Raw genomic sequence first — 26310 nt, 5'->3', positions numbered from 1 at the left:
TAATGTTTTGAATAGATTTTTAGGTTTTATTGAAATCTTACATGAACAAGAAATTGGAAATACAATCACATCAAGGAACAAATTGCCACGGCTTTGACGTTTTAAGCCAAACAAATTTTGTAGGGCAGATTTTCAAAAAGGTGTGAAGTTATAACAATTTAAAAACACAGTTAACCTACTTCTAGGAATGCAAAACATACAATCATGTTATTTTCAATACAAGAAAACTTAATTTGTTGTAATTTCTTAAAACTACTAAGACAAAGCACTAGCTTTTACTTTTATGTACAGCATACTCCTATGTAGTCTATCCCAAATCCAAAAAAAAAAAGAAAAAAAAAGAAAAAAAAAAAAAGAAACTGTCCAAAACCAGAGGTTCTGCAAAATCATGATTGAACAGTGTGCCATTCCTGCTTTTAAACTGCTAAAATGAAGCCTAAAATGATAAAAGCACTGAAACCCCATATGGAGTTCAGGAATTCTGCAAGCCCAGTAATGTCCAAGTGCATTTATGAAGAAAGAAAACTAAGAGACTCGAGTATATACACAATAGAATGATTCTTCAGCCCAATACAAATGGCAGCCAATCGCTACTGAAGGATGAAACATTAAGCCAATTTTTTTTTTTGAAAGATGTAGAGCTATAGCCAATTCTATGTTTCCAATATTCTCAATCCCTCCTCACTTGTCTACTTCCACTGTTGCCCATAAGTATCCTGATAAAATTCCTGGTTGTCATTATTGTAACCATAGTTACCGGCATAGTCACCACCTTGCTGGAGCGGCTGCTGAGCGATGGGTTGGGAGCCCCAATTCTGCTGGTTGTTGGTCTGACGGCGCTTGGAATCAGGTTGGTTGTACCCATCTGCCTTTCTCTTGCCTCCTACGTTGCCCCCACGGTTGCCCCTGGCTCCACGAGCACCGCGTCCTCTCTGCTGCTGCGCAGGGCCCCCTCTCCCCCCCCTGGCTCCTCTCGGCGGTCCCATGGGTGCCCCCCTCTGTGAGTAGCCAGCTCTACCTCTTGGTGGTGGTGCTCCCCGCCCCCTAGGTGGTGGAGGGGCACCTCTCCCACCCCTTCCTCCTCCTCCTCTTCCTCTTATAGCATAGCCATCATCATAGCCGTAATAGGGATCTTCATAGCCACCACGGTAGTCATGATAGTCATAACCATAGTAATCATCGTAATAATCTTCATAGCCATAGTAATCTGGGGGATAGCCATATCCACCTCTCCCTCCACGGCCTCGGCCTCTAATAGGAGGTGGCATGCGAGGTGGAGGGTAGTAATAATAGTCTTCATACCTAGTAAGAAAAAGAAACACAGAATTATTTATCTCCAAAAGCAACCCAAAATAAAGTATACATTTGCCCTTGTTGATTAACAATGCACAACACAGAGAAAAGTTAAGTCAAGTCATTCAGGTTCTTCTAAACCAGCCCCTGTTTCACAGCACAACTTCACTCTGCAGCATTACCACAGTGCAAGGGTGACACTCACGCAGTGCTCCGAGAGGCCTGTCTGGCAGCCTGACGTTCTTTCCTTTTCTTATCCGGTGGCTTTGCTAACACTATTTCAATTTCTTCCCCTTCTATCTCTTTCCCATTCATTTCATTCATAGCCTGTACAAAAATTAAAAGAAAAATAACTAAATTTTTTTTCCATTCAAAAGGAAACTAAAACTTACTGCAAGAAACCAGAGGGTTGGGCTGCTCCAGGCTGAGCTGTGCAATGTGCTTTGCGCTACATAAACAGAATGTTACACATGACTTTTTCAAGTCCCACTTTCTTCACCAGTTACAGGGAAGCAGTATTTTTTTTAAAAAATATGTTCTTTATATCATAAGGTAAAAAAAGAGGATTAAAACATATTAAGCATTATCTTTAAAAAGTCAGACATAACACCATCAGTTTTTGTGTTCCTGTACCTCCTAGAAACCTTTCAAAAATACGCAAGTTCTCACTACTCATACTGACATAAGCACTCACTGCACTTACAAGCCTGGTAGAACACGTGCACACAAGGGAAAGAATTGTTACATTTGGGTTTTCCAGGTAGCTGAATGGGAGTCAAGTGACTAAGAAAATCAAGTAGTTCTGAGGATACGTACTTGAGGAGAAAAAAACAAAAAAGGTTACTAAAACTTGGTGATCTCATCAAGCAAGGCCCGAATCCTCCAGAAAATTAATGTGCAATTTTTTGCTATCAAAAGCACCCACAAAGAGAACTTAATACAAATAGACAGAGAGTACAATTAAGACTACATCCCCCAATTCCTTACTTGGAGTTATCTGCTTTGCATTAAACATTTTTGATTATTAATATTTGTATTAGTGAAGATGTTAGGTGTCTGTACAGCTACATGCCTCAAAAGCATTAGCAATTATGGCGATATATTTCCAAGAAGGTATGAAAATCAGTAGACACTAGAATCAATGAGCCAGTTTCATGCGTTCCACACATAAATACCATAACAATCTCATTGAAAACCAAAACATGCCCATACATAAAAATATCTCACGAAGTTCATAAGCCAATTTAGTGGCTATGAAGCAGTCACATGGGCTATATGTGGTAGTTTCTAGCTTGAGATGAGCATTAGTGATGCATCTGATCTGTCTTTTTCTCAACTGCTACAAGTTTCCAGTTGCTGAAATCTAACAGAGCATTTAGTAGGTAGCTGTACTGGGAAGGGGATGGATAGTGTTTACAGACATACTACAGAAAACCACATCCAGAGGTGTTGCTGACTTACCCTTTGTTTCAACAATTTCTTGTCCTCCCTCAGACATGGTCTAAACTTATCCAAACCAACCTCAGTAAATATGAGTGACACTCATCCTAAAGCCATACTCAAGAGTATTCTAAAACCTAATCTCATGCATAATAAAATCCTAAGAAATTAAATGGCTATAAAATCATCATTAATAGGAAGATTGAGTACAGAGCCTTTGAACTGTCCACGTACCCACATACACCACATACAATATATCTGCTTCAAGACTCCCAGATGCAAGAAACGTTTCCTACTCTCCTTCTTCCCCCCATGAATAATGGATTTAAAAAACAGAAGGAGTAATTTTTACAGAATTCAATACACTGAAGCACAGACAACAGATATTAATAACCTTCTCAACAGCTCATGGACATGAAGAGAACTTTGAAGCTTACAATAATGATCTTCAATACTTAAGGAGTCATTGAGAAGAAACCTTGAGTATACGCAGTTAAAAACAGGTAATGCATTAAGAGTTGCCAACACCATTCTCCTCTCCTTCACAAAGCATTTTTTAATTACCTCTCACTTTCTATTTGATACTTTTGTCACTCCAAAACTACACATGGCCTTTAAATAGGGGTCTTTGAGAGACAACTGATACCTTCTGCCAGTGTTTCCTCAGAAAAATTGTCTAGGTTGATCTTTTTTTTTTCCTCTTCTCTAGACTCTCCTGCATTGCTCTACACCTCTTTTCCAGTCTACTTGTTAACTTGCTACAGTTTTGTCCTTTCAAGTTTCACATCCTCCTAGCTACTGAAATCATAGGAACAGAATTATTAGCGTTAAAATTCTCACAATGGAAATCTTATTAAATGGGCTCTACAGTTTGTCTTATCAGGGCATTTACTATAAATAAATTTCTTAAAACCATTCATACAAAATAAAGTACTCTCATCAACTTAGCTAGGAAAGAATAGTCAACTTACCTTCACTGCTGCACCTCTGTCCTCAAAATGAACAAAAGCATAATCCTTCAACTTCTTTACTCTTTCCAGCTTTCCAAATTCAGAAAAGGATTTCTCTAGAATTTCTTCTGTCACAGTAGTGGCCAAGTTTCTTACAAATAAAACTTTTACCTGGTGAAAAAATTAGAACAAAGCTGTAATATTTGAAAGGCAAACCTCAAAGAAAACTACCAACTAGTAAGATATTACTCTCTTTTTTGTTGCATTAAGAAATTTGGGTAACTTTACTAATTCTGTATCTGTTTGGTTGTTCTTTTTTTTTTAAAGTGCCTTGAAGTTTCTACAACTTCTCTCCTTCCACAGTTCCCTTCCATAACCAGAACATCCAACTTTGATTTCCTGCTTCTGGGATGCTACAAATCCCAGCAAAATTTTAGTAACAGACTTCAAGGACAGCAAAGAGTTACCCCAAATCACTGGGATAAAGTGCACATCATTCCCCATGCTGAACTTCTCCTTCATCTCACTTTGGAAAATAGTTTTACACAATACCTACCAGGTATTGATTATAGCTAAAGCAGAAAATGCACAGCCTGATGTGTCAATCCAGCAGGATAATCCTGCATACTACTAGTTTATATGTTAACAGTAGTTAGTAACAGCACGTTTCCAATGTCTTCCAATGGCAACTCATCTGCAGTGCTCAGACCACACCATTTGCATAGCTTACAGTGAAAATGCCCTCTAATAGATTTTTGTGCCTCAAAACTAGCCTTGCTCAGCTGGAACAAATCTTTGTCACTATGGCATAAAGAAATTCCTCACAAAGCACACGAGCATCCAGCAAAGTCTTTACTAACCTTTGCCATGACTTCTGGATCAGGTTCCTCTACTGGATCAGCCCATTCCACTGTAACAACATTTCCCCAGACTTTTACTTTCCCACTCATCAGGCGTCGGCGAGCTTGTGCTGCTGACTTGTGATCCTCATATTCCAAGAAGCAGAATCCTCGATTCTTCTTTTTATCATCAGGTTGATGATACAAAATTACATCCACCAAACCCTCTGAAAAACAGATCTTTAGTACTGAGCTTCAAAAGGAAAGGAAAAATCTACAGTCTACTCTAAAATGCCTTCACTTGTGTTTTGCAATTAATTTGAATTTTACACCTGAAAGGGGGTGGGAGCACAAGAAAAGCAAAACAAATAGCAGATATCCATCCAATTTACCCAGAAACAGGTCACCTAGCAAGTGAAATTCTCCAGAACAAACTTACCTCACAATTAGGCTCCGTAAAACATCAACCTCAGCAACTCACACTGTTTAAGTTTTCTATACTTTTAAAATCATTTTTACATCTTTGAAAGGCAGCCAGCACTAACACATGACCTCCCCCCTGCCTCCTGGGGAACCCAGAAGGAACATCTTCCACATCTCTCCAAAAAGAGGAGAGAGAACTAAATGAATATTCACCTTCTGTTTTCACCACTTCCCTGAAGTACTTATAAATAGCAACCCTAAAAAATAAGCAGGAGGTTAAAGCTCTCCTACAGGAACAAGAGCAAGTGACTCAATCTCTTATCTAAGGCAGAAGCACCCTTTCAGTGATGAGCTGACTTCTCTTCTTCCTACTTGCTGCACATACTGGAGAATGCTGAAAAACTGGGACAAAAATTAGTCTGTCATTAACTATTGCTGTAATAATATTCCCTCTAAACCAATTCAGTATTCCCTCCTCCCCTTCACTGCTCAGGAATACATTTGTTTCAGGCTCCCCAAAAAACTTCATGTTGACAGCAGAACGTCCTGTAGATCCAGTAACAAACACAGAGCCTTCAACAGAAAGCTAGAACAGGTAACAGAATTGGGACCTATTGTTTTTTTCTGAGTTCATTTGTGCTGTTTTTTCTGAGTCCCTTTGAGCTGTTTCCATCTCTAATTGTAAAGTTACATCATCATTCATTTAACAATCACTAAAACACAAGTTGCTTTACAGTCCACCTTAAGATATAATACATAGTAAAATTTCTAACAAAATCAAATTTGGAATCCAACTTGAAAATAGTTTAAATGATACCTGAACACATCCATCAAACAACTAGACCTACAAAACAGAGACTGAATGGTATTCTGGGACTCATTCAGTCTTACCTGTGACTTTACCAAACTCTTCCAATATGTTTTCCTTAGTTTTGTTCTTTGGAATTGACCCAACAAATAACCTGTTGTTTGCCACAGAGATGCATACTCCAAGGTGCTTTCCAGGACGGATTTCATAGTTGTCACACTGAAAAAACAAAGCCATTGATTTGCTTTATGCACAATACTATGTACAAAAATATCCCCAAATCATAAAATCAGGTATTTTCTTCATCATCTACTACTTTTATACATAGCATGTTTAATTGGCATTGCAAGAGAATTCCTAGAACAGCTGTTTTTGTGTTGGCATTCACTTGGAAGAACAGTGCCAAGCTTAGGATTTCCACAAACTTCAGAAGTCCTGTTGAATGGAAAGCTACAAAAAAACTGCAGTAAAAGGAACATGGGACATACACAAATTGCATGGCATAAATTTATTCACCTACTGTTTATCTCAGACTTGAAAGATCTTTCTAGCAACTGGTTACTGCTTCCTCTGCTGTCAGTCAACTGCTGCTGCTGTTATCAGTAAGCAAATACATGTCATTAAAGATACTGTGAGTTCTTCCTCTTTCCTTGGACAGCTTTGAACACTGAGAAGGTTTGCTGAGATAATCAACAGTCTAAATCAGTCTGTGACCTGGCTTCTACCCCACCCCCAACAGCAGGCATGTTTTTGACTTTGTACATGATAAGATTAAAAAAATTTTACTGTCAAGATTTAAAACTTCCATTAAAAAAAAATTTAGCCCACTGCTTCACGCCTGCACCCACAGCTGGATTACTCTGAACACCGAGACTTCCAACAGGTCTTTAAAGGTACAAGAATTCAGCCTTTAAAAAAAAAATCCAAGACAGACAGTTTTGGTTTTTTATTTTAGTCAGAATTTTCAAATACAGCAGAAGAGAATGGATGTTTCATCATCAGCCAGCTTCTGAAAATCTCATGCAATTCTTTAAAAGCAGGTTTTTAGCCATTCTAACCCTAGCTGAGACAGAGCCCTACAAATGACAGCAATACCTTCAGGAATATTCTTCATATTCCAGAAGAACTAGAAAAATGTTAAGGTACCACAGACTATCAAACAAGATCACCTCAAAGAAGACAAAAGCATTTCAGAATTTTGCTTCACATACTAAAGTGATTCCTAACACAGTAAAACTTTTTGTTCTGGTGCCATGAACTTATTAACATTAATCTGCTTTTCACATTGTATCTTATGCAAAGCCATTTTGCTTACAATTAATCCCATTCCCACTGGTGCCCTACAAACACAAGGAGAAGGCCCATATAGTTTTAACCGCTTTTAAGTTTTTCCAGGTTTCAGGTTTCCCTGCCCCCACCAACTTAACTAAGGTGTTCAGATTTTACCCCTCTTCCTCATCCCTCATTCAGGATCAGCTGAATTCCACTAAGGCAAATGAGATTAGACATTTCACCTGTTTTGGTTCAAAGTACACACAGTATTTCATAGCCACACCCAAAATCTTTGGAGATAACACCCTGATCTGCCCAATTCTACATCTTCCTCTCAGGGAGAGGCAAGGCCCCAATCAGACTGCTGTCTCTCCCTTTAACCCCCTAGGGATTGCTCTGTGTCCCTTCCCAAACTGCCTAGGTGCATGCATGTCAGCTTTCCAGCAGTGAGCAGACTGCATGACTGCCACTGGAAAGAACAAAAGGCCACTGTAAACAACCAAAGGAACTAATTCAGAGACCTCCTCCATGGCAGCAGCAGCTAAACAAAGCATCTCCAATTAGCTCTTCAGAGCAGAAAGGGTGATGAAACTTAAAACACATTGAAGCTTAAAAAATGTATTTTCCAGCTGGAATCAAGTAGGCTCCTAACAATCACCTAAGTACTCTGACAGGCTGCATAAGGTACAGCAGATAAAAGTCTTCTAAGGTAAGTATCTGTACTTACTAAATGAAATCAGGAGGCAATTTTTAAGAAAGTAAAATTCTGAGCCTGTCATTAGATGCTTTAAAGAATTCATTACTTAAGAAATTACCAACATGTTGGCTGCTTACTTCGTTTTGACTTGTCTGGAAGTAAGTTAACTCACCAGTTTGACTGCTTCTTGTGCTGCATCTTTACTACAAAAGGTAATGAAAGCGTAACCTCTGTTTTGACCAGAAAGAGGATCCATCATGAGACGCAGATCCCAAATTGGACCAGCTTTCTCAAAGAGTGGTACCAATTCATCTTCATAAAGGTCTCGGGGAATTTTACCAACAAAAACCTAAAAAGGAAGAGGACACCTGAAATAAAGCTTTTTCAGAAATACAAGCTTCTTTTTAATGCTTGAAAATTCCTAGGAAAGGAAGAACAATGCAGATAAACCAGCAGAGCAGAAACATTGCACTCATCACTGCAGCCTTCACAGCAGCCAATATTATTGTATGTCCCAACTCTTCTAACCCTCCTGCCGTTTGTAAAAGGTTTTACACACAGAAAATCTGGGTTTGTTATTTATATTGAAGAGGTTGTGAATTTCCCCTGCTGAAGAGATAAATGGTTCTTACCTGGTTTTAATTTTGGCAGTTAAAAACTAAGACCTTACAGACTATCTAGTTAGGTATCATATGTTAAAGCGGGCCAAGCACTTCCTTGCTCTTGCAGTATTTATTTTCAATTCACTCTGTAAATTAATCCTCCTTAGAAAGCTACAGAGATGGAAAAATAATTTAATAATAAATAATAATAAATAATAATAATTTCCTTTTAATTGCTTGATGTACATTTTCCACTTTTAATATATACTGTAGTCTTGTTTCTCATATGTATTTGTTGCAGCTTCCACCAACTGAATGTTTAGTATTTATTTAAGCAAACCTGTGAGTTCTTGTGGTTTTGTTCCTTACAATTAACTTGGGATAATTTTTGTTACGGAATTAATCTCTTTAGCTGAGGTCTCCCTAGAAAGATCCCCCCCCAGTTGTTTAATCACTGTAGCTCTCCTCTGAATTCTCAAAACCTCTTCCATGTTAATACAAACAAAACATTCCAAATACCCATTAAAATCAAAATACATTTATTTTAACTTCAAACATTTTTTGTAGTAAAAAAAGCCATAAGTCAATGCTTTCTCAGTAACGCCTTGCCATAATTGTATCTCGCACTGAAGGCATAGCAGAGTTTCAGAACTAAGGACATTCAGCATGCCCATGTAGGCACCAAAATAACAAACCCATGAGGAGAATATGACTAATTTGAAAAACACGGAACAAGGCAGAACTTCTGGATGTTTCATGTTATGCAGATATTCCTGAAATTCAGTTTCCAGAACATTTCTAAAAAGCTTAGCCTCTCTCAGTTAACTGTGAATGCTGACTGAACATTACTTATTAGGGAGAAAAGAAAGGAACTGATTTATCACGCTAACTGAAAGTTTAATGGCAGAGCCATAAGATTTTCCCTGCTATCTCCCTAGAAAGCTTAAGGTATTCCTCTAGATAGGTACTTACATTGTCATTACTTCTAGAACACTTAATTCTAACTCATTTGCAGCTTTTAAAGACAAAACCTGATACCATTAGGGAAGCACACAAGACAAGAACTACAACTTGCTCCTAAGTCAGTGAAACTGTCAACTGAACTTGCTACAAACTCCAACTGGTTTTAAAAAGTCCACATTAAATTCTTTGGTTCAGATGCATCTGTTTCCAGCACAAACCAAAGGCGACTCACCAAAACAGAACGTTTAAGGAAAAGAAAAGAATCTTAATCCAAATACAAAGTCCATTTTGTCAGCAAGTTACCAAAAATTTACCATCCTGAAAGCTTCTGTGTTCTACTTTCTCTGCAGCCTCTTTGGCTCACTCTTTACAACCTTTTATACCTGGCAATTTCACAAGACTGTGACTACAGTTCAGTTCAGGAAATACACTCTAGAAGCTAGTATGAGAAACAGAATTAAGGATTTAACTTGGAAGATATTCACATCTGACCTACATCCTATAGTAACTTCCATTTATAAAGTAAGAACTAGGTAACTGTGGGAGAAATTCACATGTAGGGGAATTTGCTTTGAGCCTGTATACTTAGTATGTACAAGAACAATACTAAACACTAGGTGAACATCTTCCATGGGTCAGAAGAAACATCTGCAACAGGATTTTTTTTAGATATGTTGATAGCTTGATTAAAGTTCTGAAATACCAAAGAACGCAGTATCAGATGTCTTGTTTCGTTTTTCACTTCTACATGAGTACTGTGGAAAAACTCTGGAAACAGGCATTATTAATGAAACAATAAAAGAGACCTTGTCTCAGAAGGATGCAATTGCATTTTTTCTGGGTTCTTCTTGTAATCACTGACCATTAGATTGACTTTTTCCAGTTTTGCTTCCTAAAGGACTTGTACAAAGTACTCCATTTTACTTCTTCTTTATTACCATTTTAGAAGACTGAAGTTTTCTTAGTTAAGGCTTTTTGTAACTAATTTCAGTTTCCTGAACAATTTTACAAAGCATTACTGAGGGGCGCAATCCACTACTGCACTCAAGATGATGTGTCCTTCAGTTATTTCAACAACTGAGCCTCTGCTGTTGTCAATGCAAGCTAACAGAAGTGTACTGCAGCGTTCAACAAATTCTTCAAAAACTCTCCCCTTTCAACAGTCCTCTTCATATACTTTGCAGTCAATTTTTCCTAAATGTCAGATTTAACTGCTATTTAACATAGGCTGCACAACTGCTTCATCTTATCCAAATCTACAGCTTTCCTTTAAAAGAAAAATAACAGAAGTGGACAAAATCCTAGCACAGTGCACAAACCTTTGAACCTCCCATTCCTGCAGTACAGAAGCGACATTCCATTTGTTTACTAAAATCAGCTGTGTCCACTTCAACTCTTGAATTTAGTATACCACTGCTTCTACATTAGTTCTTCGAGTACCAAATTTTTCCCATTCCGTTTATTGTGGATAAAGCAGTTTAAATTGCCCCAACACTTCTAGTAACATAGCATTTTCCAGACTGCAGGTTAGCCTTACGACCCTTACTTGATTTTTTTGTTACAAATTCTGACCCTGCATCCACAGAGAGCAAACGTAATACCAACTTAATGTTCACAGAGCTAAAATTCTGGACTTGATAATGACATTCAAAGATGTTTACCACATACTTACCCAGTAAATCTCAGCTCTGAAAAGGACATGTGGGAACTCCTCCATCTTGTATAGTCTACGCTCTTACACCGATAGCTAAGCTTAAACATCACCTTAGCAATTATGGGCAAATAATCTATTTACAGAATTTTCAAAATTTTAGTTCACATCACTGAAAAATACTGAAACAGAAGTCTCGCAAAACTTTAGGAGTAGAACATACTTTATCTGGATACCCCTCAATAAAAATGAAACCAACCCATCACTCATGACACATGACTGTTAGCTGCATGTACTAAACATGTCTTCATGTTAGCTGCACTGTGATAATTTTGACAAGTACTTTCCCCTATTCCTATTGTTGTGGGGTAAAGCGCTGGCATTTCAGTTACCACTGAAGCCTCCTGTTCTTCAAATCAGGTCTTAAACAGTATTATATTTGCTTACACCAAAAGGTGAAGGGGGGAAATCAAGTACCACATTAGTCACCTCCCTCATTTCTGGTGTAACTAGTCTGGACAGGCCATATGTATGTTGTGGGGGAGGGAGCTTCCCTCCTCTAAATTAAAAAGACAGAAAAATTTCATGTATACATATACACACACACATATATTTATATACACACATATATACATAAATATAAATCACGGCAGTTTGGTTGGACACTAGGAAGAATTTTTTCACAGAAGGGGTGAATATACATTGGAACAAGCTGCCCAGGGAGGTGCTGGAGTCACCATCCCTGGAGGTGTTTAAGGAAAGACTAGACATGGCATTCAGCCCCGTGGTCTAATTGACAAGGTGGTGTTCAGTCACGGATTAGACTTGATCTCAGAGGTCTTTTCCATTCTTAATTATTCAGTGATTTTGTGAAATAAGGATCCTTCAATTTTCCTGAATTTAACAACTAAAAGCTCCTCAGTTGGTAGACTGAAGATCAGGAGTGAAAAATACTGTATTTTAAACTGCTTTGCAAATATAGCTCAACCTCATTAAATAATTAAATATTCCCCATAAACAGACAGCGTTTACCACTTGGTATTCAAGTGCAACACAGAATGCTTGCCTTGCTTGCATGAAAACTTCATCATACCTGACTAGTAGTACACTTACATCCAAATTTCCTTTTTTCTTATACACTTGAACTCCTCCTTGCTGTCACTGAATTTAATGAAGCACTTGTTACACTGTCTTTTATTATGACTGCACTTAATTTCAAAAGTTACTGAAATGGTTCTGTAGATGTTATCTATGCATTCTCCAATGCTGCTGAAGAACTGATTTATTTAAACCACAGTAAGACTACTTTACATAGTTTTGTATAAAAAATTTGAATTTAAAAATACAAAAGAATTCTTTTTTCAGCACTGCTTGCATATACACTTTAGTGAAATGATTGTTCTGATTTTGGTTGAAATAGAGGTAATTTTTCCTCAGTAGCTAGTACAGGGCTGTGTTTTAGAGTCAGTAGGAGAATAATGCTGATGACATGCTGATGTTTTGACTGTTGCTGAGTAGTGTGTACCCTAAGTCAAAGACTTTTCTGGGGTCTCATGCTCTGCCAGTGAGGAAGCGCACAAAAAGCTGGGAGGAAACATGGTGGGACAGCTGACTCAAACTGGCCAGAGAGATATTCCACACCACAGATCATGCCCCATACGGAAATTGGGGGAGCTACTCAGAAGTGGGGGCCACTTGCAGCTCAGGGACAGCCTGGGCATCAGTCAGCAGATGGTGAGCAACTGTGCTGTGAATCACTTGTTTTTCTTGGGTTTTCTTCTTTTCTCTCTCTTCCTTTATTACTATTATATTTTACTTTGTTTTGACTATTAACTGTTATTATCTCAACTCATGACTTCTACTTTTTTCTTTTTCTGATTCTCCTCCCCATCCCACAGGGTTGAGGGGGAGTGAGAAAGCAGCTGTGTGAGGCTTGGTTGCCAGCTGGGGTTAAACCATGACTATGACAAACCTCAGTTACCATAGAGCACACAGACCTACAGAGAGCTTGAGAAGGTACACGCATCAGTTATTACCTTTCAGTTCAAGGATTCATTCTAATTATTTACCACCACCACTAAATTCATTTTCCTTCATGGAGTATGAACATTCCCTTTAGAAATCATCCTTACTGTGATGCCTCTAACCATCTTCTAAGACAATAAACGCAAGAGCTTCAGCATCTCAAAGAATGCAAAACTTATCTATAAACTGAAAGACAGTAAGGAGATTGACCGTTTTCTCAAACCTAGTCTGGTGGTTTATAGAAAAATCTCCAAAAGAACTCCTGTATCAGACATGCAGCAGTGTGACAGAGTATTCAAAGTGTTGAGCATGTATTACAAAACAATCTGCTAGGGACTAAAACCTTGAAGAATAGGTAAGTGAAGAAATACACAGTTCAAGCATTTTCATAACCAAACCTAAGTTTGCTCACAGCTTGCTAGGAAAATGCACAGGTTCAATCATAATCTTAAATTTCCAAATATACCTACAGCCTAGACTTGGTCCTTTGGAAGGAAAAAGAATTTTTTTTAAAAAGTCTTTGAAACTCTTCCAACTATCTTTTAACTTTAAAAAGAACAGCGGGTTTAACATGAGGTAAGAAAAGGCAGAGAAACTTTAAGCAGAACAAAGGAGCACTGCACAAGCCCCTCAGGATAAGCAGTTCTCAGTGTGTACAGATGCAAATGACAAAGTGAGTGTAATGAAAGAAGGAAACACCCAAACAACTGCTTTTATTCTCATCAATAAACACCCCAAAAAGTAAGTATTGACATCATGGGACCTCACTATAAGCAAAACACCTTACAGTGAAGCAACAAGTCCTTCTGCAAAAGGAATACTCAATATTATATAACAAACCCTATTGCCATTATTTTCTTCTTTAAAACCTTTTGCACAGCTGTAACTTTGTTTTTATTACAGAATCACATTCCAAAAAAGTCCCACTGCTCTTAAAGCTCATCCACTTAAAAAAAATACATGGGACTGCTTCATCCACCTAATCCTTTCAGCCAAGTGTTCACTGTGCCAGTCTGGTAATGTTCAACATGCTGACCACCGAGAACACAATTTATTAATACTTCAGCTTTATTGCACAATGTAGCTTTAGCTTTCAAGATGTTCACCTACATCCTGAGACCTACAGCTACAATTAACATGCAATTAATTCCACTTTATGTTTTAAAAATTAGTTGGTGTACAAATACTTACAGTAGAAACACCTGATGCACCTTACAGGGAAAGAAGTCTACCTAGTATGCATCTTCTTCAAATCAGTAACAGTAGTTGGGTGTTCTCAAGAACCAAACGTTTGCCATTACTGTCACATGACTGACAGCTCTGCATCAACATATCTGAGCTGACACAAGCTACAAGCACTTCAGTATTATTTAAATAAGTTTCAGATACAAAGAATGCACTGTCACAATCCAAAGGAATACTTTTAAAAATTTGTTTTATCCATGACACTGGAAAAGGGGCATATACACCACTATATAACTGGAAGTGTTGGAAACGAACGAGAAGTGGTCTTCAAAAGCTTAAGAAAAAAAAAAAGAGGAAACAAAAAACACCACCAAAAAACAAAACCCCACCCACCTCACTGTGCCCACAATGATCTCATCACTTATGTGGAAACATGCTCTACCTACCACAAAATCCTAGGATCCTGTTTAAAATTATCGCTATGCCTCAGAGCTCAACAGCAGGAGCTAAAGTCTACATTTCATAGAGCATACACCAGTTTCAGCAACATGTTCAGCATCTCAGGCTGTCAAACCAAACAGCCTGTCTAAGTCAGTAATCAGTCCTTAAATCCAACAAAATGCCAGCAATACATTCATTTGGTAGAAATATCATTTCTAGAACTAGCTGGCTAGAGTCTGCTATAGCTTCTAATGCTGATTCGAGGCAGAAGTATTTCTATTAAGGGAGTTTCCACAAGTTGCTTGTTCTAGCTTCAGGAAACTTAAAAATATAAAAACATATTCTTCATCGTATGAAAGTGCAGCTAAATTTATGGCTTTCCGGCGAATTCCTAAAGAGACAAACCATCACTGGACAATATACTTAAGAGCAGTAGTCAAAGACTTTCAGTCATGAGAGTAGGTCACTGTAGGAAGGGACCTACAGTGATCAGCCAGTCCAATGGCCTGTCCACTTCAGGGCTGACCAAAAGCTAAATCATGTTATTAAATGTACTGTCCAAATGCTCCTAAACCCTGACAGACCTGGGGCATCCACCAGCTCTCTGGGAAGCCTGTTCAATGTCTGACCACCCTCTCAAGTAAAAAGATGCTTCCTCATGTCAGTGAGACATGGTGCAACTAACACTTTATACATCACATAATCACCGGCAACACCACTAAGTTGGTAAACAACCTCTAAGTCACCTTTCTAAATGCAGAAATGAAAAAAAACCAAAAACAAAAATCTGAAGCTACATGGCCTCTTTTCAGTGTAGCAGTTGTGGTAGTTTCATTATCAGTCCATGCAATCATCAAGGATTTTTTCATATAGATTGAAACAAAAGCAAATAAACAAAACCTTAATTACTACCAATCTCAACTGTCCTCTTCAAAACTTTTATGTGAGTACCTTTATACAACACCCAAGTCTTCTGTATTTTTAGCACATTATATGAAACGAAGCTAGTGTTGCTTAAATTTCATTTATTGTAAATAGTCAAATTCCTCCAAGTAACATGTTTACCTACTCATGCACCCATGGTCACTTTTCAAGCGATGGACTATAAATTTTAGGGTGAACCATGAAGTCTGACGATTTAATTTTAAGAAACTTTGCATAGCCTTTCTTAGTATATTCCACCTCTTTTTTCTCCACTTTAACCTATCTTTCTGTCTTTTGCAGAATACTGAGGAGTAAGAAAGACTGATTAAAACACACATAGAAGAGTCTTTTCCTCTACAATACATTAAATTTGTAATATAGTTATTTTCAAGTATTTCCTATTTATGAGTTTGCATAAGCATACAAAGCAATTATCAGCTTAGTCTGCATATACCAACCTCTGTTCCAATGCCAGGCTGAACACCAGAATATACAGTATCTGGAGGAGGTCCCCCATATTTCCTCTGTCCTGTAGTTACATCCAAAGTGTAACCAGTCCGCTCTAGCAAAGCCTGGAAAAAAAAAAAACAAACAAAAAACCAAACCTCAGACTACTTGCAAGGGAGAGGGCAGTGGGTTAAAATATACTGAACAAAAAAAGCATTCCAAGATAAGCATTTCTTTACCTGCTCCTTGCCCTACTTGATAAGGTGTATATGAAGAGACAGAATCTACAAAAACCCCTATTGTTTTGTGGGTCTAAAAAACTATCATAAACAGCAATATTTGTTTAATATTACAAGGTCACTGGAAAGAACTTGTTTGTCTTTTCCCTTATTTTCCATTCTATATGTCCAGAAGAAGTCCAGAACACCGGACAACTTAAGACAATTCTTAAACAGATATCAATGTTTTTATAGAGCTTAAATTTTGGCAACTGTGTGATCAGAAAGAGCTGCATTCCCAACAACCCTTGTCTTTACAATCTCTATCATGCATACATTTCTTTAAAGCCAAGTGTGAATATACTTATCCAAGTGGTATTGATACTTTTTAAGTTCATATTCAGTTTACGTACAAGTAATATATCAGCTAGTACAGAAAAACCAGTGTTACCTTAATCTTTGCTTCATCTGGTCCCTTCGTTGATTCCTGTACTTTGCTGCCTTGTTTCTCTCTTTGCCTGTAGGTCTTCATAACTCCACATAAAAATGCACTTTTGTTCTGTAGATACAATTTACAAAATAATTCAATTGTGTGTATGACAAGCCCTGGGAACCCACTGAATCTTACACTTCATACCACGAAGTCACTACTTCAAGTCAATGCAATAAATCAAATGTCAAAAGAATCCTTCAGGAAAATACAATAATTAATTGAACAAACTTGTCAGGTTGAGAAAGTCCTCAGACTCCAAACAGCATTTTAACCTATTTTCTCAATTGCACGCATTTTTATTATCTGGGAGCTTTTGCTTTGTGCTCAAATACCTACATATTTAAGGAAATTTTTGACAGACTTGTTATTTGGGTTTGAAATATAAGAATACAGCAACATCAATGAATTTCTAAGTAACAACTCTCCTGCCAGTAGTGCCAGAACACTAGTTATACTTATGTGCTCATGCTCCTGGAGCTCTCACCTTACCTGTACATGCGACAGGTCACTTTCTTTAAACTGCTGTAATACAGAGAGGGCTCCTTCTTCATTAAATTCCCTAAGAGCATCAATTGCTCTTTCATCAAGATCGACATAAGCTACCAACCCTAAAAGTTAAAGATAAAGAAGTTACAGATTTCTATAGAATTTCATACAAACTAAGAACTATGCAGTTTGCTTTTAAAGTCAAAAAGTTACATTCCATATCAACAGAATTATACATTTAATTATATATTCCTACACAAGTATATGAAAGAATATGAGTACAATGAAAAAGTTAAATTAAAATGTATATACCTAAACACTAACTGATGTGCAAGATTATAGCCCATGTGTAACAATTATCTAGCATTCAGGAATGCAATCTGCTGCATAAAAGCAGTATTACACACCAGGGTCTGAAACAATGAACTCTGGCTCACTTTTAATAATTTGAATTTTGTTTGTTTATCCCTCATTTTAAGTTCCACACTTCCTTTTATTGAGTTGAGCTGTTCTAGAGTAAACTGACAGGTGAACATTACAGGTATCCTATTGCATGGGAAAAAGGAGCTACCCAACTGATGATCAAACACCTAGGAAGCTCTACCACACAAAATATTAGGAAGCAAAAATGATTTGTTCACTCTTTCCTCCAGCTTCAAAAAAGCAGGAGTCAGTGGACTTCATGTATATCTTAAACAATGTTTGGAGTTTTTTAACTCATTTTGTTGCTCTATGCAGTTCCAAGAGCCAGAATCCAAAAAGCTATTATTTTGAGCCCTGCTATGTACCCAAAAAAGCTAATGTTAGTTTTACAGGCACAGACTCCCCCAAGAAACATTGGACCAGTTCTGAAGCATTTTCTTTTTAAGGATCTTTACAAGTTAATTTTTTCCTTTTGTAATGCACTTGCATCAGTTGTGGAGTCAGACATATAGACTGAGATTTACACTTTTAAAATCATACATTTAGGACAAATACCAAAAACTCCACACACTTTGCAACAGCTTGATCTCCAAAATACACAGATTATTTCACTGCTACTTGATTTTGAAAATGCACAGTAGTGCCAAGCCCAAGGACTACATTTCAGAAGTGATCCTGCATATTGGAAGGGACCTGTATCTTTCATGGAAGACTTCAGCAGATAAAAAAAATTGCTAAACTCAAACCCAAATTTGGCTCAAGTGTCCAAAAGTAGTTTGCTTCAACTGACAAACCCCTGCACAATGCAAAAAACTTCAGTGGCATTAATGAAGTGTGAATAAATCTTTTCAGGTTACTCATGCAGTGGAATTATACTTGGTAGTCAGGTTCTGGGCTGAAAAGCTTTAAAATTCCTTAAGAACTCCTCACAACACAACCTAACTGCAACACATGTTAGAACCCCACGAGTTCCTCTGCCCAGGTATTTATTTACACCTTCTCTCAGACCATCAAGTGCACGTCATCATGACCCACGGTTGGAAAGTGCTTCTCTAAAGCCAATAAAAGCTGGTAAAGGCTTGAAGAAAGCTCACTGTGAATGACTTCCAAAAGACATCACCCACATGAGCCAGTTTCACACTGAGGCTTGATAAGGTATTGGTTTTGAAATGCCTTCATTTGATCAGTGTAATTTTAACTCTTTTCAACAAAAACTGTTATCTTGCCACCCAGGTATTCAAGATCAGCACATAAAGCAGTTCTACTGCTTCTTGTAAATCTGTTCACGGAACACACTCTAAAAAGGAAAAGAAAGCTTCTGTCTATAGGATAAAATAGGGTGGTTATAAAAACAAAATAGGAAAACCTCTGTATATAAAGAAACCTCTTTACAAGTTACAGAGACCGCTTGCTACCAGCAAGGTATTACTCGAGTTGCTAGATAGCTTAGTCCTCAACTTTGTTAGTGTCAGGCTAAACACTTCAGTGTAATAACCAACATGGATTAAACTGTCCACTCGGAACTAGAGAGAACAAAAAATCCACAGGCAGACTCAATTCAAATGTAGTCCCAGGCAAGACAAGCTAGTTGCTTCCCTCACTAAGTCACCTATGCAGCCTTTGAGTGTTTTAGAACCACTGTGACAGTGACAGTAGAAACATAAAAGCAAAATGATGATTTGGATTGAAGAAAAAAAAAGTACAGTTTAGTATGTGAAAACATACATCTTCATTTGACGTCTAAGAAACTAGTGCTCTGTGCCCTAAAGCAACTAAGATATCACATACAACTCCAAGGATGTGTCAAGTAATTAGTCAATGTCAAACCCAATTTGCCTTTAGGGAAATCAAAGTAGCAAAACATTCAGAGCTACACAGATCAAAAACAATGAATTTTTAAATCTTAATCTATAAAAATTTGAAAATGGTATGTCCTCACTTTCATAACCAATCAGAAACAAGAAATGCATATTATACCTGTCTGAAATATTTCATCAAGTCTCTCTGCCACCTTCTGTGGGAGGCCTGCCTCTATCAGTGTCTTGTAGTGTTCTGTGTGAGTTACACTGGAAGTATCCATTGGTTCTTCCTCTTCTTTTAACTGTACCGCATTACCATTCACCTGATTAGCCATTTTATTATGCTGCTGGAAAAAATTCAGGAGCTATATTACAATAAGCCAGAAATAACTAGTTTGTAGGACAATGCATGATTTATCTAAACTAATTTGTATACATGCTGCAAAATCACCTGTATCAAGTTTTATTTAATACTTTTTGGATGCAGCTGATCTAAGTTTCAAAAGAAAGTACAACCCTTAAAATTGTGGAAAATGTACATGGAAGAATTTACATAACTTTTAAAAAATTTACTTCATGTACATAACAATAGCTAAACTTCATCTACTGATTGTCATTAACTGGTTACCATAGCAGCTAGAATGTACGGGGACACGGTAGTAATATCCTTCAGCAAAGACTCAGAAGATCTAGTGCTATTTCCATTTCCCATTCTGCTACTTTTAAAACAATCATTTAAAATGTAGTGAACACATAACCCTGCAGGGTAGCTTAAGGTATAAAAATGTTAATACTTGTTTCTTGTTAATACTTATTTCCACTTTCTTGGCTTGTCGCCATGTCTTCCTTCAAACCCAACATGCTGCACAAGACTAGCCACATGCTTTCTCACGACGCTGTCAGAACTCGAGGACAGAAAGAGAAAAATCGCACTTTGATGCACGTTGTCATTTGAAGCTGCAACACAACAGTTTCCATGCTTTCAGTTTCCCTCAAATAGGAGCTGTACAAATCACAGCTACTATTTCAATAATATATATCTTATTGGTTTAAAAGGAAGCCATGACTGCAGCATCTTCAGTTCTTATATTAAAAAAACTACTTGCTTTCAGAATTAACAAGCTGATGTGCACTGAAAAATGCACAACTATCTTCTCAGACAATTCCTGTGGGCTTTGCCCAATTCATTAAAGACTATTTCAATTTCTCAATTAGCCAGCCAGCTAATATTTAGTGCTTTCAAATAAAAAGGCTGACAAGAGACAATTCAACTACCCAGCAGAGAACATTAAGGATGATCAGCTGTTAGGTTCAGAAATGAAACAAGCCTCAGGCTTTAAATGATAGGGCAGAAGTCGATGAGCAGCAGTGAAATGATAACCAGGTAGACAGTGCAGCATGGTTGAAGCAACGCAATTAAGTACTGGAATACAGGTATGAAGATGATTCAAGAACAGGTTTTTTAAAAAATGCTAAGGCCTCAAGCTATTTACTACGCTGCAAAACAAGTCTCCAAGCACAAGCACATCTCTAACAGTCCTTTGTACACCCAGCCCTTCCAGACTACAGCTCATGAACTGGCTGGAAGATATCCTATGAAGATTGAAAGCTAGAAGAAGGGAAGGAAAAAACCCAATCATTTTTCTTCAGACAGTCATGATTTTACTAAAGCTGTATTATTTTGACGGGCAATTTTAGAGAGATGTAAAGCAGCCTCACACTGTTTCTGTCAGATGCCACTTCTTTAAGCCATTAGAGTGGAAAAGAAAGGAAGTTTCCCGTAGCTACACAGCATATATATATATATACACACACACACACATTCTATTACTTGACAAAGAGAAATTACTTTCTAACCAATTCATTTTACTTAAAAGCAACTATTGCCTAATTACGGAAGAAAAAAAAAAAAAAAGCTACCTGAAGCTACAATAATGCTTACCGACCCTTTACAGGCATTAACTATCAAAACACTAATGAACATCAATTTTCTGTAGGTTACAAATATCACAGAAAGCAAAACTCAGCTACGTGTCTGCTTGCCAGATAGCCTCGGCAAGATCTCAAATTTGAAACAGTGCAGGGCAGAGGGGGTTTAATTACACCAAAAATGCTTTGCTCAACCCCTCTTCTCAAAAACTCACAAGCTGAGACACTTAAAAAAAAATAAAGAGGAGGGCATTTTTGATTTCACCTTTCTACTGCCTTATATAGTAATTTCATTACACGTATACTGTCTTCTCTGTACACACACACACACACAAAAAAAAAGCCAAACAAACCACAACTGAGAGGCTATAGCAACACATAAATACAGAAAATTTACTTGGTGCAATTACTAGGACCTTCTGAACTACAAGAGTTTATGGCGACAATCAAGGACAGTTTTTTGTTAATCCAGAGTAGCTTCCAAATGTGACATACCCAAAAGTTTTAACACTTTTTTCAGTGTTGCCTATAACTAAACAAAAGGTTGATAAGCTATGCTTTACCCAGACAGAAACACCTCCTCTAGAGTACAGTGACTCAAACTTCTGACAGGCAAGATTCACAGCACGAAAAGATATCAGCCTTCACCACAAGCATACACCAGTGTGGGGAGCAATATCTAACCCCTAAGAATCAGATTACTACACAGCACCACAGCTCAAATGCTGTTTTAAGTAGGCTTTTAGGCAATTTAAATTAATACTCAGCTTTGTAATTCATGAGCTGTATGGTTTATTTTTGCTTAAGAATTAGTATCTTCATAAAGAACTAAAGTCAAATGCAATGCATGTTCAGTTTGGGTGTTCAAATTTTAGCTACTTCCCGTCACACAAACTTAATTTAAAAGGTTTTCCTAAGGAAATATACCGTAGAAAATTCTGAAGTGACATAGATGCCAAAATATTCAGGTACCAAGAGCATCCAGAAGACATAGATTTCTTTTCACAGTTATAGCAACAGATCCTCTGATGGCTTATTCAGTTTGGCCTGAAATCTGAGATTAAATTGACTTTTCTTCCTCAGAAATCACCAACAAGCAAAAATGCATCTCTTACAATACTGAATCTTCACTCTTGAGTTCAGCAGAGATATGTGGGTGAAAGTCATAGCTGAAAAAGACTATTTAGCTCTCCCTCTAGGTAACATCAGCTAGTTGTAGCTAACAAGAAAAATATTTTTAACTAAATTTTATCTAGTAAGTAAAACACACAATGATTACTTAAACATTTTTATTCTGCTCTAAAAAATATTAAAAGCATTTTAAAGAGGAGAGTGATATCTCTGTTTGCATGCACAGTGTGTCCATGTGACTCGGCCTATGACAGACCAGGCCACGCAGAAGAGCACCCGCATACACTCAGTTTTTCATCTGCATTAAGTTAGATATTAAAATATCTAGAAAAGAGGGAGACTGGTTGAATTGGAAAGACTTCAAGGGTGGATTATAAGTAAAGAATTATGTATATAAATACACATGGGATACGTATTTGCTTTTAAAACATGCAGAAATGGATGAATTTAAAACAGTGTACACAAAACCATGCTTACCAAATGAGCAGAAGTAATAAATAGACATTGGGGACAATTTTACCTAGGCAAGAAGAATTCTCACTGGCACCCAAGGTGTTACCTAGCCTCACCACCTCCTAACTGTGCATATGGGGAAGGGTCTTGTTTCAAGTTTCACACTGTTGTTGCAAACAGTGCTTTTCTGAAGACCATAAGTACTTCATGATATAAAACATGTTTTTAGCTGTTCACTATCTTTCATCCAAAATTCCTGCATCTCAAGAGTAATTTACAAAATTACTAGTCCCTTTTCTAAGCTCTCATATGAGAAGTAGGAAGTTAAAACTACAGGTGCTTCCAGTGTTTTGTAATGCAAACAGCTCATTTAGTTATTTTTCTGGAAAACAAAAAATTAACAGAGATCTGATCCTGACAGTGTACGGCATCTTGAAAAGAGATACCTGATCACAGCCTCAATCTGACAATCACTGGTTAAACAGCCATGATGCTACTATTCCCTTTATCTTATGCCATGACTCTAACAGAGGTTGCCACCTACAGACTGTCTAAGTATAACTCCATCCAATTAATTATAAATTCAGTCTAGTTAACTCAAAACATGCTTAGGAACAGCTTAAATGAGAAGGAACAAAAAATATCTGGCAGAAGGAGAATATCTAAATCTATCATAACCAACTTCACAGTGATTATACACCAATACTGTTTTTGGGCTCCTGCTGAAAACTTAGTTTCATGCAGGAATGGAACTTGTTTAGCTCAGGTGCACAGGAAACCAACTAATGCATACATAAAAACTCTGCACCAAAGTAATTCCACTTGCTTATGTTACTACTCCTAACCAATATATTATCTGTGTCAAGCAGTTAAGTTAAACCATGTTAAAAATAACGCTAAAGGAAGTTTGGGGGGCATTTGTTTGTTTTTGTTATTTTAGTTGACCACAAGAAAATAAATGCAGTCCCTACAGTTATGCCTCACGCTGCAAGAGGGTTCTTGTCAAGCCAGGAAGATAAACATACAAGTGGGGAGAAGAATTCACATTTAAAGACTGAAATGAGGTTTTATTAAAACTTTACTTGTTCAGAAACATTTCTGCACATGAAGGCATGTACAAAACAGCAGGCCTTTTATTCTGTACATGAAGGCATTATAGTAATTTCTTTTGCACCATAGCTTATTCAATCACAGAAAGTACATTTTAATAGCTTGATTATGATATGCTGAACTTAACTATGATATGCTAAGTGTTTCCTAGCATGAATTACAAGAAAATTTATATTGAAGCCATCACAACCTGAAGACCTTTACACAGTAGCCAGGATTTCTCGCTACCTGTAAGCCAAAATGCAGCTGGCACCCTCACCTCTCCAGCTCAGCCTTGCTCACTCCACAGCCCCTTAAGAAATAAAAATCTGAGAACCTCCAGTATGATGCTAAGCAAGGGACCAGCACAGCCCACAGAAAAACAAACTCTGCTTCAGTACCCACACAACTATGACTGGGAGATGACTTTAACACAGCAGGTTAGCAACGTGCCCATCAGTGCCATTAAAAAACAATGATTGCACCAATAGCTCCTACGTTTTGCTAAACTAAACCATAAAGTATGGCCATGCTCACTTCTCACTGGAGTTGGCAAATCATACCTCATCTGGTTGTCTGGGTTGTACTAAACACCACTCCTGATACTCCAGTTCCAAGCAACACTTCAACAAAAATGAGCTTTGTTCTCAAGAATTTATCCTCAAAGAATTTTGCAGATGTCTGTCAAACAAAGCAGGGAGTATTCGGGTTTTTGACTGAACTAGGAACTTGAGTGTTAACAGGAGACTCAAGTATTATTTCAATAGTGTTCACCTAGACAGAAAAACTAGAGGCAAGGAAACGTAATGCTTGTGGGGAATACAATTTCAAGGATGCAAAATTATCAAGCAGATACTGCTTACACTACATTTTGCATAGGTTACAAAAAGTTTACACTGCGAGATGCAAAGTTCTGGTTAGATTACTTTTACAAGAAAAGAAAACCAACAAAAAACTGTGCTAAAGTGTAGTCTCAAAGGAAAAAAAGCAACCAATCAAAAAACCCAAGCACCAGCTTCATGAGCATTAATGTCCTTTGCAGCACGAAGTGCCGGTGGGGTCCTTTAGAGCCATATACATGGGAAAAGAAACCCAACACACTGTTTCAAAAAGAGTAGTCCAGCACAGCTTATGTACTTAAGTAGCATATTCAAATACTGACAGGTAACAAGGCTGCTCAGACCGAGTAAATAAAGTCTTGTTTTTAAAGTATATGCAATAATGACGCATTTAAGCAAAACTCTTCAAGATTTAGTAGAGGCTTTTGACAAAAGTTAATTTAAGAAAAACTAAGTCTTAACAACAAAACCCTGGATAGTTTCTCCTTTAAGTACTTGACAAGCGTCATTCTCACAATGGAAGTACGAAGCGCAGACCCGAGCGCTACGGGTGGGCGCAGCTGTCCCTCCCGGCTCTACCGCATTATGCGCTACCTAAGATCTAAGGGCGCGCTGCGACAGCGACGCATTTGCTGCTGAGAGCACTCTTCTGTGCTCGCGGGCAGAGCAGACCGGGCACAGCCGCAGCCGCCGGGGCTGGTGCGGCTTTAAAGAGCCCGGAGGGACCGAGCAGGGACCGACCCGACCCACAGCCCGGGAAAAGCGCGTCTCGGCCGCCCGTCACATGCAACCCTGATCCGCACGGCTGGGCGGAGCAGGCCGCCCCCCCACCCGGCGGGCCCGCCCCCAGCCCCTCCCCAGCACGACTCCCGCGCCCGCGCCCGCCCGCCTAGCCCGCGGAGCGGCCCCGCGATGGCCCCCGCCCCGCTCCGCTCCGCCGCGCCAGCGCCCCGGGCCTGTCCCCGCCCGCGCTGGGCCTACCCGCAGCCCGCGCTTCCCGTCCCCTCGCGGGGCCCATGCAGGAGGGCTCGGCGCGGCCGCAGAGCGCCCCCGCCCCGTGGGGCGGCCCCAGCACTCACCGGAGCGGGGCCGACGCGGCGCAGCTCGGGCCCAAGCAGCGACGGCAAATGGCGCGCGCTCCTCCTTCTCCTCATGGACGGCGGCGCGACCCCGGCAGCACGCGGGGTTTCCCGGAACTGTTTCCAGGGACCGCTGCTTCGCCCACTCAGGAACCCGCGCTCTGGACGGGCAGCCGGCGGCACCAATGAGGCGCGAGAGGCGGGACGCGCCATTCCTCCCGGCGGCCAATGAGAGGGAGGCGCCGTAACCAATCACGGAACGCTTTCCACCCGGCGCGCCGGTAGGGCCAGACTGGGGGCATTTAAAGGGGCAGCGCCTCTCGCGGCCCGAACAAAGGGAGCGTGTGGGGCTACTTCACTCGGCTCCGCCCGGCGCGCCCGGGGCGGGGCCTTTGCTGAGGGGGAGAAGCC

General features: G+C 38.8%; 1 protein-coding gene across 4 annotated transcripts; it reads right to left on the bottom strand.

The window, feature by feature from the left end:
* HNRNPR (heterogeneous nuclear ribonucleoprotein R) lies at window positions 1-26024 on the bottom strand. 4 transcript variants are annotated; one of them, XM_069035859.1, is made up of 11 exons: window positions 25900-26024; window positions 19558-19726; window positions 17161-17279; window positions 16630-16737; window positions 15972-16085; window positions 7895-8071; window positions 5837-5972; window positions 4544-4749; window positions 3705-3854; window positions 1499-1620; window positions 1-1302 (listed from the first exon to the last, which is right to left on the bottom strand). In XM_069035859.1, exons 1-11 carry the CDS (start codon window positions 25972-25974, stop codon window positions 690-692), a joined length of 1989 nt encoding a protein of 662 aa, XP_068891960.1. In that variant the 5' UTR covers window positions 25975-26024; the 3' UTR covers window positions 1-689. The 4 variants fall into 4 exon arrangements, with proteins under 4 accessions (XP_068891960.1, XP_068891962.1, XP_068891964.1 ...); XM_069035861.1 differs by having other exon boundaries at window positions 19558-19723; XM_069035863.1 differs by lacking the exon at window positions 19558-19726 and having other exon boundaries at window positions 25900-26022.
* Window positions 26025-26310: the final 286 nt, after the last annotated feature.

The sequence above is a fragment of the Aphelocoma coerulescens genome, chromosome 23, assembly GCF_041296385.1.
Source record: "Aphelocoma coerulescens isolate FSJ_1873_10779 chromosome 23, UR_Acoe_1.0, whole genome shotgun sequence".
Taxonomy (NCBI): Eukaryota; Metazoa; Chordata; class Aves; order Passeriformes; family Corvidae; genus Aphelocoma; species Aphelocoma coerulescens.
The sequence above is the reverse complement of the archived record's forward strand: the minus strand, read 5'-3'. Positions and strand labels throughout refer to the sequence as shown.

Coding starts and splice junctions, on each gene's coding strand:
- HNRNPR (XM_069035859.1), bottom strand. CDS start 25,974: ATGAGGAGAAGGAGGAGCGCGCGCCATTTGCCGTCGCTGCTTGGGCCC. Junction 1,621..3,704: donor ACAGAGGTGCAGCAGTGAAG/GTAAGTTGACTA, acceptor ATTTTTGTACAG/GCTATGAATGAAATGAATGG. Junction 1,303..1,498: donor CAGGCCTCTCGGAGCACTGC/GTGAGTGTCACC, acceptor TTTTCTTACTAG/GTATGAAGACTATTATTACT.